This window comes from Neovison vison, chromosome 7 (assembly GCF_020171115.1).
Source record: "Neovison vison isolate M4711 chromosome 7, ASM_NN_V1, whole genome shotgun sequence".
In the NCBI taxonomy this organism is placed as follows: Eukaryota; Metazoa; Chordata; class Mammalia; order Carnivora; family Mustelidae; genus Neogale; species Neogale vison.
Genome location: NC_058097.1, coordinates 48,856,316 through 48,873,262, shown reverse-complemented (window position 1 = coordinate 48,873,262; position 16,947 = coordinate 48,856,316). Strand labels below are relative to the sequence as shown.

The 16,947-nt window shown below is 41.7% G+C and overlaps 1 protein-coding gene across 1 annotated transcript in view; it reads right to left on the bottom strand.

Moving 5' to 3' along the window:
- The window catches only part of LOC122911695 (zinc finger protein 677-like), a 96,172-nt gene extending 81,456 nt beyond the window's left edge, over positions 1 to 14,716 (bottom strand). Inside the window, 3 exon segments of the mRNA XM_044256664.1 lie at positions 6,317 to 6,443; positions 12,211 to 12,272; positions 14,125 to 14,716. Coding sequence (XP_044112599.1) covers positions 6,317 to 6,443; positions 12,211 to 12,225 — 142 coding nt within the window. The 5' untranslated portion in view covers positions 12,226 to 12,272; positions 14,125 to 14,716.
- Positions 14,717 to 16,947: the final 2,231 nt, after the last annotated feature.

The window sequence follows — 16,947 nt, the reverse complement described above, 5'->3', positions numbered from 1 at the left end:
GGTCCATGACAGAGGTCTATGTGCACGGTTGTGGTTAGCAACGTAAGTAGTCAATAACAGGAAAACAGGACAGCAACAGGATGTGTGTCAAAAGGACTAGGTGGGTTAGCTGAAATACGTAATTTCAGGAGCTTAAGAGATTTTCTGGGAAACACAAATATTAGAAGCAGTAGTAATAAGGAAACCATGGAATGTAAAAAAGACTTCATTTCCTTAAGTAAAATTAGATATTTAAATATTATTAATATACAATGATGTACATGATGAATCTAAACAAGAATATTAGAATAAACTATTTGTAGCAAAAAAGTAATGAAAATAAAATTTAAAGTTATTTTCAGAAAACTACGTATATATAGTGAAAAAATAATGTATCTTATACAAAAAGCTAAGGTAAGTCAATTGAATGGTATTTCTGGGACTAAAGCAGTAACTTAAAAATATGTTCACAAGATATAAAAAATTCTCAGTTTAAAGAATGTCATATATTTAACTAAGGAAAATGTATGTTAAAATAATGAGATACATGGGGCACCTGAGTGGCTCAGTGGGTGAAAGCCTCTGCCTTTGGCTCAGGTCATGATTCCAAGGTCCTGGGATCGAGTCCTGCATCAGGCTCTCTGCTTGGCAGGGAGCCTGTATCCCCCCCTCGCTCTGCCTGGCTCTCTGCCTACTTATGATCTCTCTCTCTGTCAAATAAATAAATAAAATCTTAAAAAACAAAAAACTGAGATATCACTACACAGTTACGAATGGCCAAAATCCAGAACACTGTTAACACCTAATATACCACTGAGGATGTGGAACAGGAACTCTAGGTCACTGCTGGAGGGAATGCAAAATGGTATCCCCTCTGGAAGACAGCCTGTAATTTCTTACAGAATTAAATATACTCTTAAATAGGATCCAGCAGTCAAACTCCTTGGTATTTACACAGCTAAGTTGAAAATTTATGTCCACGTAAAAACCTGGGACACAAAATAGAAAAATCCTACAATCTGTATGGAACCACAAAAGATCCCAAACAGTGAATGCATCTTGAGAAGGAAGAACAAAGTTAGAGGCATCATGTTCCCTGATTTCACACTCCTTCATTACAAAGCTGTGGTAATGAAAACAATATGGTATTAGCATAAAAACAGACACAGAGATCAAGAGAAGAACCCAGAAATAAAGCCCACACGTGGTCAATTAATTTACGACAAAGGAGACGTGAATATACAACAGGGAAAGGACAGTCTCTTCAATAAACAGTATTGGGAAAACTGGACCACCACATGCAAAAGAATGGAGCTGGGCCACTATCTGATGCCATAAACAAAAACTAACCCAAAAGAGATTAAAGACTTGAACCTAACACCTGAATCCATAAAACTCCTGGAAGAAAAGATAGAGGGTAATAAGCTCCTTGACACAAGTCTGGGCAATATTTTTTTTTCACTCTTGATACAAAAATCAACAAAAGCAAAAACAAGAGGAACTTGCATCAAACCAGCAAATTTCTGCACAGGCAAGGAAACCATCAACAAAATGAAAAGGTAACCTAATGAATGGGAGAAAATATTAGCAAGTCATGTATCTTATTAGGGGCTAATAACCCAAAATAACAGCAAAAAGCCCCCAAATAACCCAATTTTAAAAATGAGCAAAAGATCTGAATAGATATTTTCCAACAAATACATCCAGATGGCCAAGAGGACCAAGAGAAGCAGCTCAAGATTAATCATCATCAGGGAAATGCAAATCAGAGCCACAGTGAGATACCACGTTAAGCTCGTCAGAATGGCAGGTTATCAAAAAGACAAGAAATAACCAGTGTTGGTGAGGGGATGGAGAATTTGTGCACTGTTAGTGGGAGTCTAAATTGGTGTGGAAAACAGTACAGTTGTTCCTAAAAAAATGAAAAATAGAATTACTGTATGATCCACCAATTCCTCTTATTTATCTGAAGAAAACAAAACACGAATTCAAAAAGATACATGCATTCCGATGTTCACTGCAGCGCTGTTCACAATATCCGTGATATGGAAACAATCTAAGTGTCCACTGATGGGTGAATGGGTAAATACAGTGTTATCCAGTAAAAAAAAGAAGAGAATCTTGCCACTTATGATAACATGGATGGACCTTGAGGACATTACGCTAAGTGGAATAAGTCAGCCCAAAAGACCAATATCTTCTATGACCTGTCTTATATGTGGACTCTTAACCAACAACAACCCTTTGAGATACAGAGTATACTGACAGTGGCCAGAGGCAGGAGGGTGACAGGATAGTAGCAGAAATGGGTGAAGGGGATCAAAAGGTTTAGGAGAAAAAAAGAAAAAAGATGAGCGCCTGGCTGGCTCAGCTGGCAGAGCAGGCGACTCTTTATCTTAGGATTGTTGAGTTTGAGCCCCATGGTGGGTGTAGCAAAGACTTAAAAACAAAAATTAAAAATCGGAGTGCCTGGTGGCTCAGTGGGTTAAAGCCTCTGCCTCCGGCTCAGGTCATGATCTCAGGGTCCTGGGATCGAGCCCCACATCAGGCTCTCTGCTCAGCGGGGAGCCTGCTTCCTCCTCTCTCTCTGCCTGCCTCTATGCCTACTTGTGATCTCCCTCTGTCAAATAAATAAATAAAATCTTAAAAAAAAAATTAAAAAAGACCTGCTGCTGGGGTGCCTGAGTGGCTCGGTATGTTGTGTCTGACTCTTGGTTTCAGTTTAGGTCATGACCTTAGGGTCGTGAGATCAAGCCCCCTGTCAGGCTCTGTGCTAGGTGTAGAGTCTGCTTAAGATTCTCTTCCCTTTCCTCCCTCCCCCACCACTCTCACCAGTACACACATGCTCGCTCACTCTCTTTCAAAAACAAAAACAAAAACAAAAAGATATCAATATGGCGCTTTCCATATACCAGGAATGCAGTAAACATTTAAGCAATGATACAGGTTTTTCCTACAGAAAGGCTAACTAGAAATCTCAGTAAGCTATGCTGTATTTAAACTACATCTAATTTTAGATTTTCACTTTTTGGAATTTTCCATATCGTGACTTCCACCTAATGAATGCAAAAGGGCCGGGGACCCTAAAAAGCCAGGATGGCCTGGGAAAGAGAGAGATTTTAGCTATACTTCATTAGACAGACAATACTAGGAAAAGGATCAACTAAGACACCATCATCTTCTCAGAGGGTTAATGGGAGGTGGCTTCCTTGTAGAATGAAGTGACTCTATATCCTCTAGACCAACATTGTCAGTAGTGAAACATTTCTGTCTTGATCAGAATAGGTAATATAATCTTATATATTGAAATTTACTTTTGTAAACAGGAAGAGAATGTTGAAACAGGAAATATGTGGCCAGTAAAGAGCAGCAGTGGCGGGGGGGGAGGGGGGCAAGGGGAGCATTGTGGGTGTCGCGCCCCACATGCACATTGTGTGAACACCACTCTCAGAGGCTACAGGTGGAAATGACCTAAGTTGAAACAAAAGCGCTCCCAAATGTGCCTAAGTGCCTTTTATCCTGGCAAGTTAAGATTTGAGAAATTTTCAGCATATAACCTCAAGTCCTCCCAGTCATGAAAATCCATTTTCAGATTGTTATTGTAAACACTAGTTTACAAACAAAATCTCAATAAAGATTATCCTCTCCTTTAGCCTTTAAAACGCAGCCTTCAACAAAGTCAAAAGAGAACCCCCAGAATGGGAGAAAATATTTGCCAATCATATATCTGATAAGGTACTTGCATCTAGAATATATAAAGAACTCTTTAGACTCAACAACAAAAAGACAATCCAATTTTAAAATGGACAAAGAATCTAAACAGACATTTCAAAAACCATAGAAAGATGGCCAATAAGCACACAAAAAGATGTCTAACACCATTAGTCATTAGGGAAATGCAAATCAAAACCGGAGTAAGATACAACTCCACATCCCTAGGATGGCTATAATCAAGGAAACAGATTACAAGTGTTGGTAAGGATGTGGAGAACCTGGAATGTTCATACATCCCTGGTGGGAATGTAAAATGGGGCAGCTGCTTTGGAAAATAGTCTAGTGGCTCTCCAAAAGATTAAAGAAAACTACTGTATGGCCCAGCAGTTCCACTCTTAGCTATATGCTGAAGAGAAATGAAAACTGTATGTCTCCATAAAAACTTGTGCAAAACTGTTTACAGCAGCATTACTCTTAACAGCCATAAGGCAGAAACGACGCAAATGGCCAGCGACGCATGGATGGATAAACAAGATGTGGGATTCATGCATGGAATATTACGTGGCGACAAAAAGGAATGAAGTTCTACAAAAACCAAAAAGGGCTATAAAAGCCAAACAACACACCAAAAACCCCTGCATATGAATGGGGTTCATGGCAGCTTTATCTGTAATCGCCCAAACCTGAAAGCCACCAAGTTGCCTCTCAGTAGACGAATGGAGAAATAACCTGTGGCCCATTCAGACAACGGAAATACTATTCAGCACTAAAAAGAAAGGAGCTGTCAAGCCAGGAAAAGACATGGAGGAAACGTAAATGCAGGACCATCTGAAAAGGCTATATATCCCGTTTGATTCCAACTTTATGACATTCTGGGAAAGGCAAAACTATGAAGACAGTAAAGAGATCCATGTTTGCAGGGGCCAAGAGGGAGGGTGAGATGACTCTCTTATTGCTGGCTCAAAGGAGATGATCATATTATGTCTGATCTACACTGTTACCACCCTCGGGAAGCACTGTTAAACTGCACAAAAGCTAGGACAACTAGAGGCCCAGATCACTCAGGATCTCCTGATACCTTCCATCTCGGTGTCCTGGGACATGCTGACATTCTACCTGGTGGCTTCAAGAAGCACTTCTTTATGCAGTAGGGGATACCACAGCATACTAATTTATGCTCCTCTTCAAGAATTTTGTTACCTGATAAACTCCTCCATGGCAGAGTCCACTGTGAAACTGTTACCTAAAGGTGGGTTATCACAGCAGGAAAAGAGGCTGAAGCTTTAGACCCTTGGAATTATTTTTCAAAAGCAAGTTTCAGAGGCAAAATCTTAGAGGAGAAGAGGGAGAAAAATACGATATATGGGAGTAAAATAAGAGGGTCAAATTTTGTGAAAGGGTGTGCTCTATCCAGACTGCAGGGTGAATGTCCGAACGACCGGGCTATACCCCCATATGGCAGTGGGGATCAGAGAGGATCTCAGTATCCAGTCTTTATATTACTGCTGGGCCACCATCTCAGAAAGACCCTCCCCATTTCTTTTTAAACATGAATGGCAAAATGAGAACTGAAGAAATGGGTGAGGGGCCTGAACAGGCAGAGAGGGCTCGACACAGCTCCACGAAGTCTCATGGAGCCCCAGATACAAAGGAAAGGCAGCCATTCTGTTTGTCTGCTGAGATGTTCTCCCAAGGATATAAAAATGTTAATGGAAATTGAGTAGGCCTTAGGGTCAGCACTACAGAGGCCTCAGCTCTGATCTGTATGGATTGAAAACCAAGAGAAATCAAAGGGAAAGACTCCTCAGGGACAGTCATCTTGGTCCCTCTCAAACAATGGCACCAATATGGTCAGAGGGGCCAGGGCAGAATGTTACAGGTCATGACAATGGGAGTGCAGAGGATTTCCTTTTAAAGTTCATTAAGAAATAAACTTTTATTTTCCCATAGATTTTCCCCAAACAGTATTTAACGGAGCAGCTTACTCCACCTATCTGAGCTCTCACATGTGTTCCCATCCTAATACATTCCCACATGTCTGCATTTCCCCTTTGCTCTTCCCTTTGCACAGTCTACGGCTCTTCCCCTTGATCCAAAATGGATATATTCAGCTCAAGAGACTTCAAATTATAAAGAAAAAGAACCTGAGATGCTTTGCTCTTCCAGAACATATTCCTGGCTCTTCATTCAGTGGAGAACAGAGGGTATTCATTAGACGTGGGAGTAGAAAGTATTTAAAAAACTAGTCAACGGACTGCCTCCTCCTGAATGCTTTGGAGTTATTTTATGTGTGCAGGTATCTAGCTCTCTTCCAAGAACTACTGAGTCAAAAGCACGAGGGTAAGACCACAGAATCAGGTATTTTTAAAAAATTTACCATAAGGTTTTCTGACAACTGATGTTCTGCAATTGCCAAATGAAGCACCAACGTGAAACTTCTGAAAAGATGGGACAGTAGAGTCCACTTGACATTACGAAGCCTTTCCATTCTCTATCAAAAGCGCTTCCGGCACTCCCTTAAGAACAGGGATTGAAACTCATACAGTCAAGTCAGGGCCTCTCAAGAAAAAATGCAAAGACATACAAAATGAACTATCAAATTCTGGAGGGAAACTTTCCTCACCCAGGGAGACTAGGTTCCAGTAGTTCTCCACCATCACGTCCCTGTACAAGGCCCTCTGGGCAGGGTCCAGGCACTCCCACTCCTCCTGAGAGAATTCAATGGCCACATCCCTGAAGGTCAGGTGTCCCTGAAATGAAAACACATCTCACCAAGCGGAGAGGCAGAGTGTTCTGATTCTGACACAAAGTAAAAACAGCAGAGATGTTTTGGGGTGAGTATTCTGACCGATCTGTGTAAGATGATTCTAAGCAAGTTATAGTTCTTTGATTTTCTTAAATGAAACAACATAAAATTAGCCGTTTTAAAGTACCATTTGGTGGCATTTAGTATAGTCATAGTGTTGAACAAACATCACCTCAGTCGAGATCAAAAATATTTTTATTGTTCTCAACGGAAACCCTTTACCCATTAAGCAGGTGCTTCCTATTGGCCCTTTCTTCTCCAGTTGCTGGCAACCATTAATGCTTTGTCTCTATGGATTTACCTTGTTTGGGATTTTCGTATTTGTAAATGGAATGGTATAAAGTGTGACTTTTCTGCATCTGGCTCCTTTCACTTGGAATAATGTTCAGGTTCATGCATGATGTTGTACCTATCAGTACATCGCTTTTTTATAGCTGAATACTATTCCATCATAGGACTAGACTGTATTCACTGTCTACTGATGGGCCTTTGGTCATCACCTTTGGCTAATGTTAATAATGTTGCTGTGAACTTTCAAGTACAAGTAGGTGTCTGGATACCTGTTTTCGGTTATTTTGGTTATATACCTAGGAAGAGAATTCCTGGGTCGCATGGTTTAATTTTTCAAGAATCTGCCATGCTGTTTCCAACAGCAACTTCTACATTTTAACAGAATGTGTCATGATTCTAATTTCTCCACATCTTTACCAACATTTTGTGTTACTGTACTCATCCTAGTGAGTGTGAAATGGTATCTCATTGTGGTTTTGACTGCATTTCACTAATGACTGATTTCACTGAACCTCTCTTCAGTGGCCTGTTTCAGCTGTTTATCTGCTATGGAGAAGTGTCTGTTAAAGTCCTCTGACCATTTCTTAAATTGGGTTCTTTTTATTTGGGTTGTTGAGTTGTAGAAGTTCTTCGTAAATCCTGGGTTCTAGACCCTTACAAGATACATGATTTGCAAATTATTTCCTCTCATTTGGTAGGTTATGTTTCACATATGTGATAATGTCCTTTAATGCACAAACATTAATTTTGATGATGACCAATTTATCTTTCTCTCTTTTGTTTTTGGTATCATGTATCAGATCCACTGCCAACCCCAAGGTCATGAAGCTTTACCTCTGTTTTCATCCAGAAGTTTTAGCTCTTACAGAGTCTTTGATTAATTCTAAATTATTTATATGGTATAAGGTAGTTTCACTTTATTCTTTCTCACATGGATATCCAGCTGTGCCGGCACCACTTAATATTCTTTTTCCAGAGTGTTTTTGGCACCCCTATAAAAAAGGAATTGACTACAGATGTATGGGTTTATTTGCGGATGCTCAGTTCTGTCACTTTGATCCGTATTTCTAGCCTCTGCTGGAGTTACACTTTTGATTACTCAAGATTTGTAGTATGGAGGCGCCTGGGTGACTCAGTAGGTTAAGCCTCTGCCTTTAGCTCAGGTCATGATCTCAGGGTCCTGGGATGGAGCCCCACATCGTGCGCTCTGCTTAGCAGGGAGTCTACTTTCCCCCACCCCCACGCCGCCTGCCTGCCTCTCTGCCTACTTGTGATCTCGCTCTCTATCAAATAAATAAATAAAAACTTAAAAAAAAAAAAGATTTGTAGTATGGTTTGATGTTGGGAATTCTAGGTCTTCCAACTTTGTTCTTTCTCATGTTAATTTTGGTTATTTGGGGTCCTTACCAAATCGACTGAGTTTTAGAATCAGGTTTCAGATTTGTGCTTTTAAAAAAGGCTGTTGAGATTTTGCTGGGTATTGCATTACTCTTTATTTAACTTTGGGGAGCACTGCCATTTTAATGTCTTCCAATCCACAAACACAGGCTAGCTTGACATTTATTTAGGTTTTAATTTTTAACTGCATCTTTGTAGTTTTTGTTGTGTTTAAATCTTCCATTTCCTTGGTTAAACTTATTTCCATTCGTTTCGATGCTCTTGTAAATAGAACTGTTTACTTATTTCAATTTGCTGATTGCCAGTATACACAAATACAACTGAATTGTGAGTGTTGATATTGTGTTCTGTAACTTCAATGAATTTATTATCTCTTCCTTTGAGGATTCTTTATTTCTAAATGTAAGATCATGTATTCTGTGAATAGACGTAGGTTGAATTCTTTTCCAATTCTGACACATTTTTCCCCTCTATTTTCTCTGGGTAGAACTTCAGTACAATGTTAAAGTGTGGTGACAAAATGGGGTACCCTTATTTCTTCTTGGTATAAGGGTATAAGTTTTCAGCCTTTCACCAATGAGTATAATGTTAGCTGCGGAATTTTAGTATTTAGTAATACCTTTTTTTCAGAATGAGCAAGTTCCCTTCTATTCCTAATTTTTTAGTGCATTGTTTTTGTTGGAGTGTTCTGTAGACGTCTTCTAAGTCTAGTTGGTCAATCCTTTATTTCCTTACTGATACTATGTTTGATTGTTCTAGCCATTATTACAAGGGGAGTATTGAGGTCTCCAACTATTTTGCTCAACTTTTGCTTCAAAAAAGCAAAGGCTTTGTGGTTATGTACATATCATTCACAGTTATTTTTATCTTCTTTATGGATTGACCCTTCTTCAAAATGTAATGTTCTTCAACTTCTCTGGTAACAATTAAACAACTTCGTCTATTTGATCTATTTGTATTGCTACCCCCTAGCTTTCATCACTATTTGCATGGAGTATCTTTTCCATCCTTTCACTTTCCATCTATTTGTATATCTAAAGTGAGCCTTTTGTAGATATAGAGTGAAATTATTATTTTTTTAAAAGATTTTATTTATTTGACAGAGAGAGATCACAAGTAGGCAGAGAGGCAGGCAGAGAGGAGAAGGGAAGCAGGCTCCCCACTGAGCAGAGAGCCCAACGTGGGGCTTGATCCCGACTCTGGTATCATGACCTGAGCTGAATGCAGAGGCTTTAACCCACTGAGTCACCCAGGTGCCCCTAGAGTGAAATTATTTTTTAAAAATTAACCCCTTTGTCTTTTATTGAAGAGTTTAATCAATTTACATTGTGTCTGTGCATACATACCTTTCTTTTTTTTTTTTTTTAAGATTTTGTTTATTTGACAAAGACAAGAGAGAGAGTGAGAGAAGGAACACAAGCAGAGGGAGTAGGAGGAGGAGGAGCAGGCCTCCTGCCAAGCAGGGAACCCGATGCAGGGCTCGATCCCAGGACCCCAAGATGACCTGAGCCAAAGGCAGATGCCTAACGACTGAGCCACCCAAGCACCCCATGTGCACACCATTTTGATTGCTTTTGTTATTTTTCTGCATAGTTTTAAGTTATTTTCTGAATGGTTACCCTGGGGACTGCAGTTTACATACAGAATAGTATTTGAATTTCGTTGATATTAACTTAGCTTTAATAGCATATGACAACTGCTCCTATACAGTCTCCCTTTATGTTCTTTTTAAAATTTATTTTTATTTTTATTTTTTGAAGATTTTATTTATTTGACAGATAGAGACACAGCGAGAGAGGAAACACAAGCAGGGGGAGTGGGAGAGGGAGAAGCAGGCTTCCCAAAGAGTGGGGAGCCTGATGTGGGGCCTGATCTCAGGATCCTGGCAGACGCTTAACTGAGCCACTCAGGCGCCCAAGTTTACCGATTCTTTATTCTTCTTGTCAGTGTGGTACTGAACCCTCTAGTGAATTTTCAGTTTTGGTGATTGTACTTTTTAAGCTCCAGAATTTGTATTCTATCCCTTTACCATAATTTCTGCCCCTTTATTAATATTTTCTATTTGTCGAAACATTGTTCTCCTACTTCTTAGTTCTCTTCCATGGCTTCCTTTAGCTCAGTTAGTTTAAGACAGTTGACTTAAACTCCTTACTTAGTTAAGTGGAATGTCTGGCCTCCTCAGGAACACCATCATTACCAGGTTAACCTGATAATCATACTTAAGATATACAATCAGGAGATACCCTTAGATTACCTGTAGTCAAGTCAGCCTGCTCAGAAGCAGGCATTCATTGTAACAGTAAGATATCATAAAGGACTGATGTATCTTCATTTAGAGGATGGTCTGATGAGGCTTTAAAAAAGTAGTTATTTATTTACTAACATGAAAACAACTCCAGACATACGGTATGTAAATATTTAAATTTGCAAAATAAAATATAATTAAACATTTACTGAAGAATATTTTCTCAAATCATTGTAGTATATAACTTATAGTATATAAATGCATTTTTATAAGATTTTTATAATAGGTACTAAAGAGAATACTGGGCGCCTGGGTGGCTCAGTGGGTTAAAGCCTCTGCCTTCAGCTCAGGTCATGATCCCAGGGTCCTGGGATCAAGCCTCACATCAGGCTCTCTGTTCAGCAGGGAGCCTGCTTCCTCCTCTCTCTCTCTCTGCCTGCCTCTCTGCCTACTTGTGATCTCTGTCAAATAAATAAATAAAATCTTAAAAAAATAATAAAAATAAAATAAAAAGAATACTGGTTCCTAATGAAGACAATCAGTGATGATGGATGGTATGATGAGAAGGAGATAGTTTACTTCTTAGTTTCTAAACTCCATTATTGGGGCACCTGGGTGGCTCAGTGGGTTAAAGCCTCTGCATTCAGCTCAGGTCATGACCCGGAGTCCTGGGATGGAGCCCCGCATCGGGCTCTCTGCTCAGAAGGGAGACTGCTTCCCTTCCTCTCTCTCTGCCTGCCTCTCTGCCTACTTGTGATCTCCATCTGTCAAATAAATAAATAAATAAATATATTAAAAAAACAGACAAACAAAAAAACAACATTTAACAATAATTAGTAAAGAGACGGGGCGCCTGGGTGGCTCAGTGGGTTAAAGCCTCTGCCTTCAGCTCGGGTCATGATCTCAGGGTCCTGGGATTGAGTCCCACATCAGGCTCTCTACTCAGCGGGGAGCCTGCTTCCTCTTCTCTCTCTGCCTGACTCTGCCTACTTGTGATCTCTGTCTTTCAAATAAATAAATAAAAATCTTTTAAAAATATTAGTAAAATAAAAATTTAGCCCCAGACTCTCTAATGACAGAAGGTTCTGCTCTTATGTCTTCGCTAAACCATAACTATTTTTTCCTAAAAGATCTGCTGTATGAGAGATGCAAAGACCCTGAGTGTTCCATAAAGACCTCATGGTCTTTATGAGACGGGTGTGCGATGAATAATTTAAAGAACACTCACTGTTAGACAAATGGGTTGATTCTACATTTTAAAACTAATTATGTTAATTAAAAAAGACACCCTCTCTGTTCCTTATTTCCTACTTTGAACTTCCCATTCTCTTTCAAAGTATTAGTATTTTGGAGTCAGAAATACACTGATTTCCTTGTTTAACGTCCGATGACATTTATAAAATTAGAAAAAGCAAATATCCCCCATCAGTCTCCTTTTCCAGAGTTTCTCAGGTATTTGTGCACATTAATACATCACTTACATATGTAATCTCTTTAATCTTGATTTCTATGAGCTGAAAGGGCATCCAGAAGGGGTCTCTGAGGAATCTTTAATGTCCAACCTCACTGACACCACATAGCCTACTCTCTTTCTCCAGTCCATGCCTGCACAGAAAATCCTTCCCAGGCTGATCACCTAAAAGGAGCCTCTTCCCAAGTTCCATATCACGGGGTCACAGTGAGATGGAATCTTCATGGAGATGAGAGAAGACTGGGACAAAGTGTGAGTAAACATTTTAGGCAGGAGAAAAAACAACTAAAAATGTATGACTTTTACCTGGGAAAGAGCCATTTCTCCTTTTTTCCCTCTTCTGGGCTTCCTTCTCAGATAAGGTTATTCTGTGTGACAAAAAGTATGTTGTTTAATGCACAGAATCAAAATAACCCCTTCCTCTGCTGTAATATACATACTGGGAGGACCTTCATGTGGAGGAAGGACAGTCCCTTGCTGCTCACTGCAACAGGAGGGAGGCAGATAACTCCCATACGGAGGGCAACAAATGCCTTATTTCACGTATGTCTTCAGAAAGCCCTCCCCTCCTGCTGAAACCCACACATTCTACTGCAACTGCACTGTCCTTTGTCCCCTTGGCACTTGGCCAAAGGAACTGCCTCATTCAAGTTCTTGGCTCCTCCCTAGGCAGCCGCATCCAATGAATGGTTGATGCAGGATACAGAAGCCTGTGCATTCCATCAAGCTGCACCAACTCCCAATCTTAAAGACCACCCCAGCTCCAGAGCTCCTCCCTGGTAGCGATACTGAGAGTTTAGATTTTTGTCCTGATAGTGATGGAAGCCATAAGAGGATTTAATATCAAGGGATGACACAATCAAATTTAAGATAGTTATGATACAGAAAGGGGTAGGAGCTGAGAGGCACATGCCTCTGTCTCTGGGACTATGCTCCTGCCTCTTTCTTAGTGGTGTTCATTATTTCTGGAGAGCTAGGTCACATTTTAAACTTTAACTATAACTGGGCATGCTCTCTCAGAAACCTCCAGGGACCCCCACACACACACCCAGTTCTGAAAATCATTTCAGGGATCTTATTAGCTCAGATTCAGAATTCCTGGTCTATCATCTCCATTTCACAGACGGGTGCACTGAGTCTCAGAGGGGGAACACTTGTACCATGTTGCCCTTAAGAGGTCTGAACCACGGAGCAGTTAGCAGACCTGGGTGTAAGTAAATTCTGAAATGATAGCCCGGACAGGTTTAAGTAGAAAGGACTTGTCCTAATTGCAGATGACCTTTCATGTTCCTGAACCAGGTCAGATTCTCTTTAATGGGTTTAATCAAACCCAAGTTAGTTTACTTCCACTTTTCCAGAAAAAAATATAATAAAAGTATTTGAAATTAAAAATAGTTACTAGTTCTGAAAAACATGAAGAAGGGTCACCTGTGGAGATGAGCTCTGAGCAAACCTCTGCATCATAAACAGATGGGCTCTGTTGGAATAAAGTTCCACATCCGTCCAGCCCATTCTCCCAACATCGGCACAGAAAAGACAAAGGGGACTTGAGGGGCACATCCATTAGGTGGAAACTTCTGCTCAGAGTTCAGTAATTTCATGAGATCACTTACGGGAAGGGAACTGCTGAATACGAAACTAACTAGCTAAATTAGATGTTGAGTTTTAAAAGATTCTCAACATCCTTAAGGAATACATAATGAAACAGCTTAAGGTATTTACCAGACTTCAAACATTACACTACACAGTAAAGTAGAAAATCATTTAACTCACAATCTGAACAAAAAATTAAGGAAAATAACTTAGAAACTAAAAAGATAAGCAGTGGATTCTGAGATTAAAGTTAAAACAAGTGTGAAGATACATCAAATTTAGAAAAGAATGACATGAGCCACAGGGAAAAGGGGGAAATAGAAACTTTCTGTCAATAACGGCCATTTTGAAAAGCACCACGTGCTTACAGAAAGTCTTCTCCCATTTCCTGGAAGGTAAGAGGATGGCCTGGAACTGCCTGAGCTAGGCCTCTGCACTCTAGATTAACGGGGGCTGCAAATGGAATCCTCTTATATGCAATTAGAAAGTGCAGATGCCTTCAACACCCGATTTCACAACTCTCATTCTCTTCTGCCTAACTGAAACAATTCAACAAATTTTCACTCCAGAGCCACAAATCCGTACTTCACAACTCAATATCCCACATCCAGTCAATTCAACACTCACCTGGGTCTAGGTCCCGTGCTTTGTCCGAGACCAATATATGTTGCGTTCTCTGTGTATATCTCTGTCCTCGTTTCTCTTCTCTCTTTTTGTCCATCTGCGTTTCCCTCTCTGTTTGCGCATCCTTCGGTTTCCCTCCCTAGCTATTCCAACACTTCGAACCCGCTCTGACGCAACCTCTGTTTCAACCCTGCCGCTCTTTCTCCCCAGCCTTTCTGGTGGCCCCTAACTCCGCAGATTCCTGCCTCCTCCCCGCCATCTCGGTTGCCTCTCCGCCCTCCCTGGAGCGGAGCGTAAGGGCCTGCATCCACTTCCCGAGGGACCACAGTACCGGCGCGGGTGGGGGTGGGGGCAGAGCGGGTAGTCCGGGGAAGGTTCTGAGAGGGAAAGCGACCGGCAGGGCCATCGGTGTCTAACAAGAACCGAAGGAGGCAAGGCTGGGGCCCGTACCCGCCTCAGAGCGATAACGGAACCGAGGGCACACTCCCGGGTCCCGCACCGAGCGACAGGGCTCGGAACGTCTTACGGCGACGTCGCGATAGGCGATAGGGACGAGCTCCCAGTGAGAGGGACGAAGGGGGTTCAGGGATTTTAACCTTACCAGGCGACCCCCGAAACTGGGTGTGGAGGCGGGGCCCGAGGAGCGCGCCAGCAGCATGAACAAGAAAATCCGACACTCACTCACCCTAGCGCGCCCGTGGCTCCGCGAGATCCGCTTCCGGGTCTGCGGGAAAGCGCGCGTGCGCGTGCGCCGCGGGGCGGGGGCGGGGCCTGAGCGCGCGGAATTTTCACGTCTGTCCCTCCCTCCCGGCGGTTTCGGGTCCGGCTCTGGGGTTCCTCTGAATTCCGCCAGTGTGTTTAGCCGCCCGGCTGGGTGCAACGTTAGAGCGGAGTGGGCGGCTTTGGCCGGAAGCGGCGGTGTCCGACAGGTTGAGTGTGGTGCGCGTGCAGACTCTGGCGAGTGGTGGAGACGCGCCTCCTGCGAGGGCGACCGAGCAGCGCGGGGACCCGGGGCTCCTCGTGGGGCGACCGAGCCGACAGTAACAGCTCCTAACTTGATTGAGAAAAAGCCGAGTGCTCAGTGTGGGTGGTGGGAGCTGGAATGAGAAGTGCAGGACTGCTCTGTGGGAACGTGCCGCTTTGTACTGACTTCCCGCGGGGCTCTTCTTTCTCACGGGGCTGTCACTCGTGCTCCGTGGTCGCTGGGCGGCTTCGCGCCAGACCTTGGGCTGCGGGAGCGGAGGCCTTTAAAAGAACCAAAATTCCTGCCTGTATGCATGTAAATTAATTTCTCTCTCTTTAAATTTGATATTGGAATTCACACCCCTTAAAATAAATTATAAATTCCAACGCGTTTGAGAGCTGCCGGATGGTCTCCTGTATTTTGCTTACAGCATTAGTTACCAAATATCGTTGCAATTTCAGTTTTCTAGAATCTCTATTCAGTTATTTTGGAAGAGTATTTTTAGCTCGAAGAGTAGGTATTTTAACCGATTTTTTTTTTTTTTTCTGTTTCTAAATGCTTTCTCTCAAGGGCAAGTAAGGAGGCTTGTAAAAGGTGTACTCTTTCAGAGATACTTAACTTTTCCGAGTACTGGCGAAATACTGGTTTGGAAGTATTTCCAGAGACGTCTGATAAAGATGTCTGTTCTTATGTGAACAATAAAAGCAAATAATAAAGTTCGGTTTTCACATTTTCAGTACCATTGTATACACTTAATAACTGAACATGAAGCAGGCAAGTTACTAGTTCCTCTTCCGTTTCCAGTGGAATTCTGAGGGTGCTGTGGGCTGGATCTGCGGCTCACGCCTTGTTAGGTGACTGCTCACTCACTGCTTACATCTCTGCAAGGAGTTGGAGTTGGTGCTCAAATGACCACACGTTGTTTTAAACAATTTATAATAGTTTTTGGCTATTGTACGTTATAGGGAGTTGTGTGTTCCTTTTGCAGCATGCAGAGAAGATCCTGGACACAGTAAGGTCATGGCTCCAAGAACAAAAGGGCTGATTGTTGAAAAACATGAAGTGATCATAACGGGTGGGTTCAGCAGCCACCAACTGGGATTTTCAGAAAGAGCTAAATAAAATGAAAAAGTGGAAGAGAGAGTATTTAAAGATAGAAACGTGCTTACCAAGACAAGGATGCTTGGGGGAGCCCTCATGTCAGGGGAAATTCTGGGGGGACATGTTCCTATGAATGTGCTGGACCCACCGCTTCTATCTTAAGAGCTTGAAAACTATGGAGATGCTGCCCAGATCCCGAATCCCAAACCCACCACATGAGGGAGGATTGAAAGTGCAGCAAATGGTGACTGTGTGATCTTATTCACAATCCCCAGTCATGTTTCTTTGTGATGTTTTTCCCTGTTTATTTGTAGTCACAAGAGGAGGAAAAGTGGCATTTGCTGGTATATTCAGGATCAAGCAGCTGTTTGTTAGAGAGGCACCGGGGAGATTTTAATTTAAGCTCTTACCTTGGAGTTCCTGGGGCCAGTTGTGATGCTCTGGAACCCACTCAAGAAGCAGATAGTGCCGATGGATACACCACTGGCCGTTCTGAACGTACAAAACAAGTTTCCATCAAAACTCAGCAAGGACACTTTTCAAGCCCAAAGCTGTCAGAGAGCGATTCCATTAAGGACAATGAGCCAGACATTGGCTTATAGTCAGGTGCTTCTCAGAAGCAGGTCTTAGGAAGGAATTCAACCATGCTTTTTTTTTTTTTTTTTAACCGTATTGACTTCTCTTTTGCTTGACCTTTATCTTGCTATAGGATGTGAAGAATATGACTATTTATTGTCATTTTTTAAAAAGATTTTATTTTT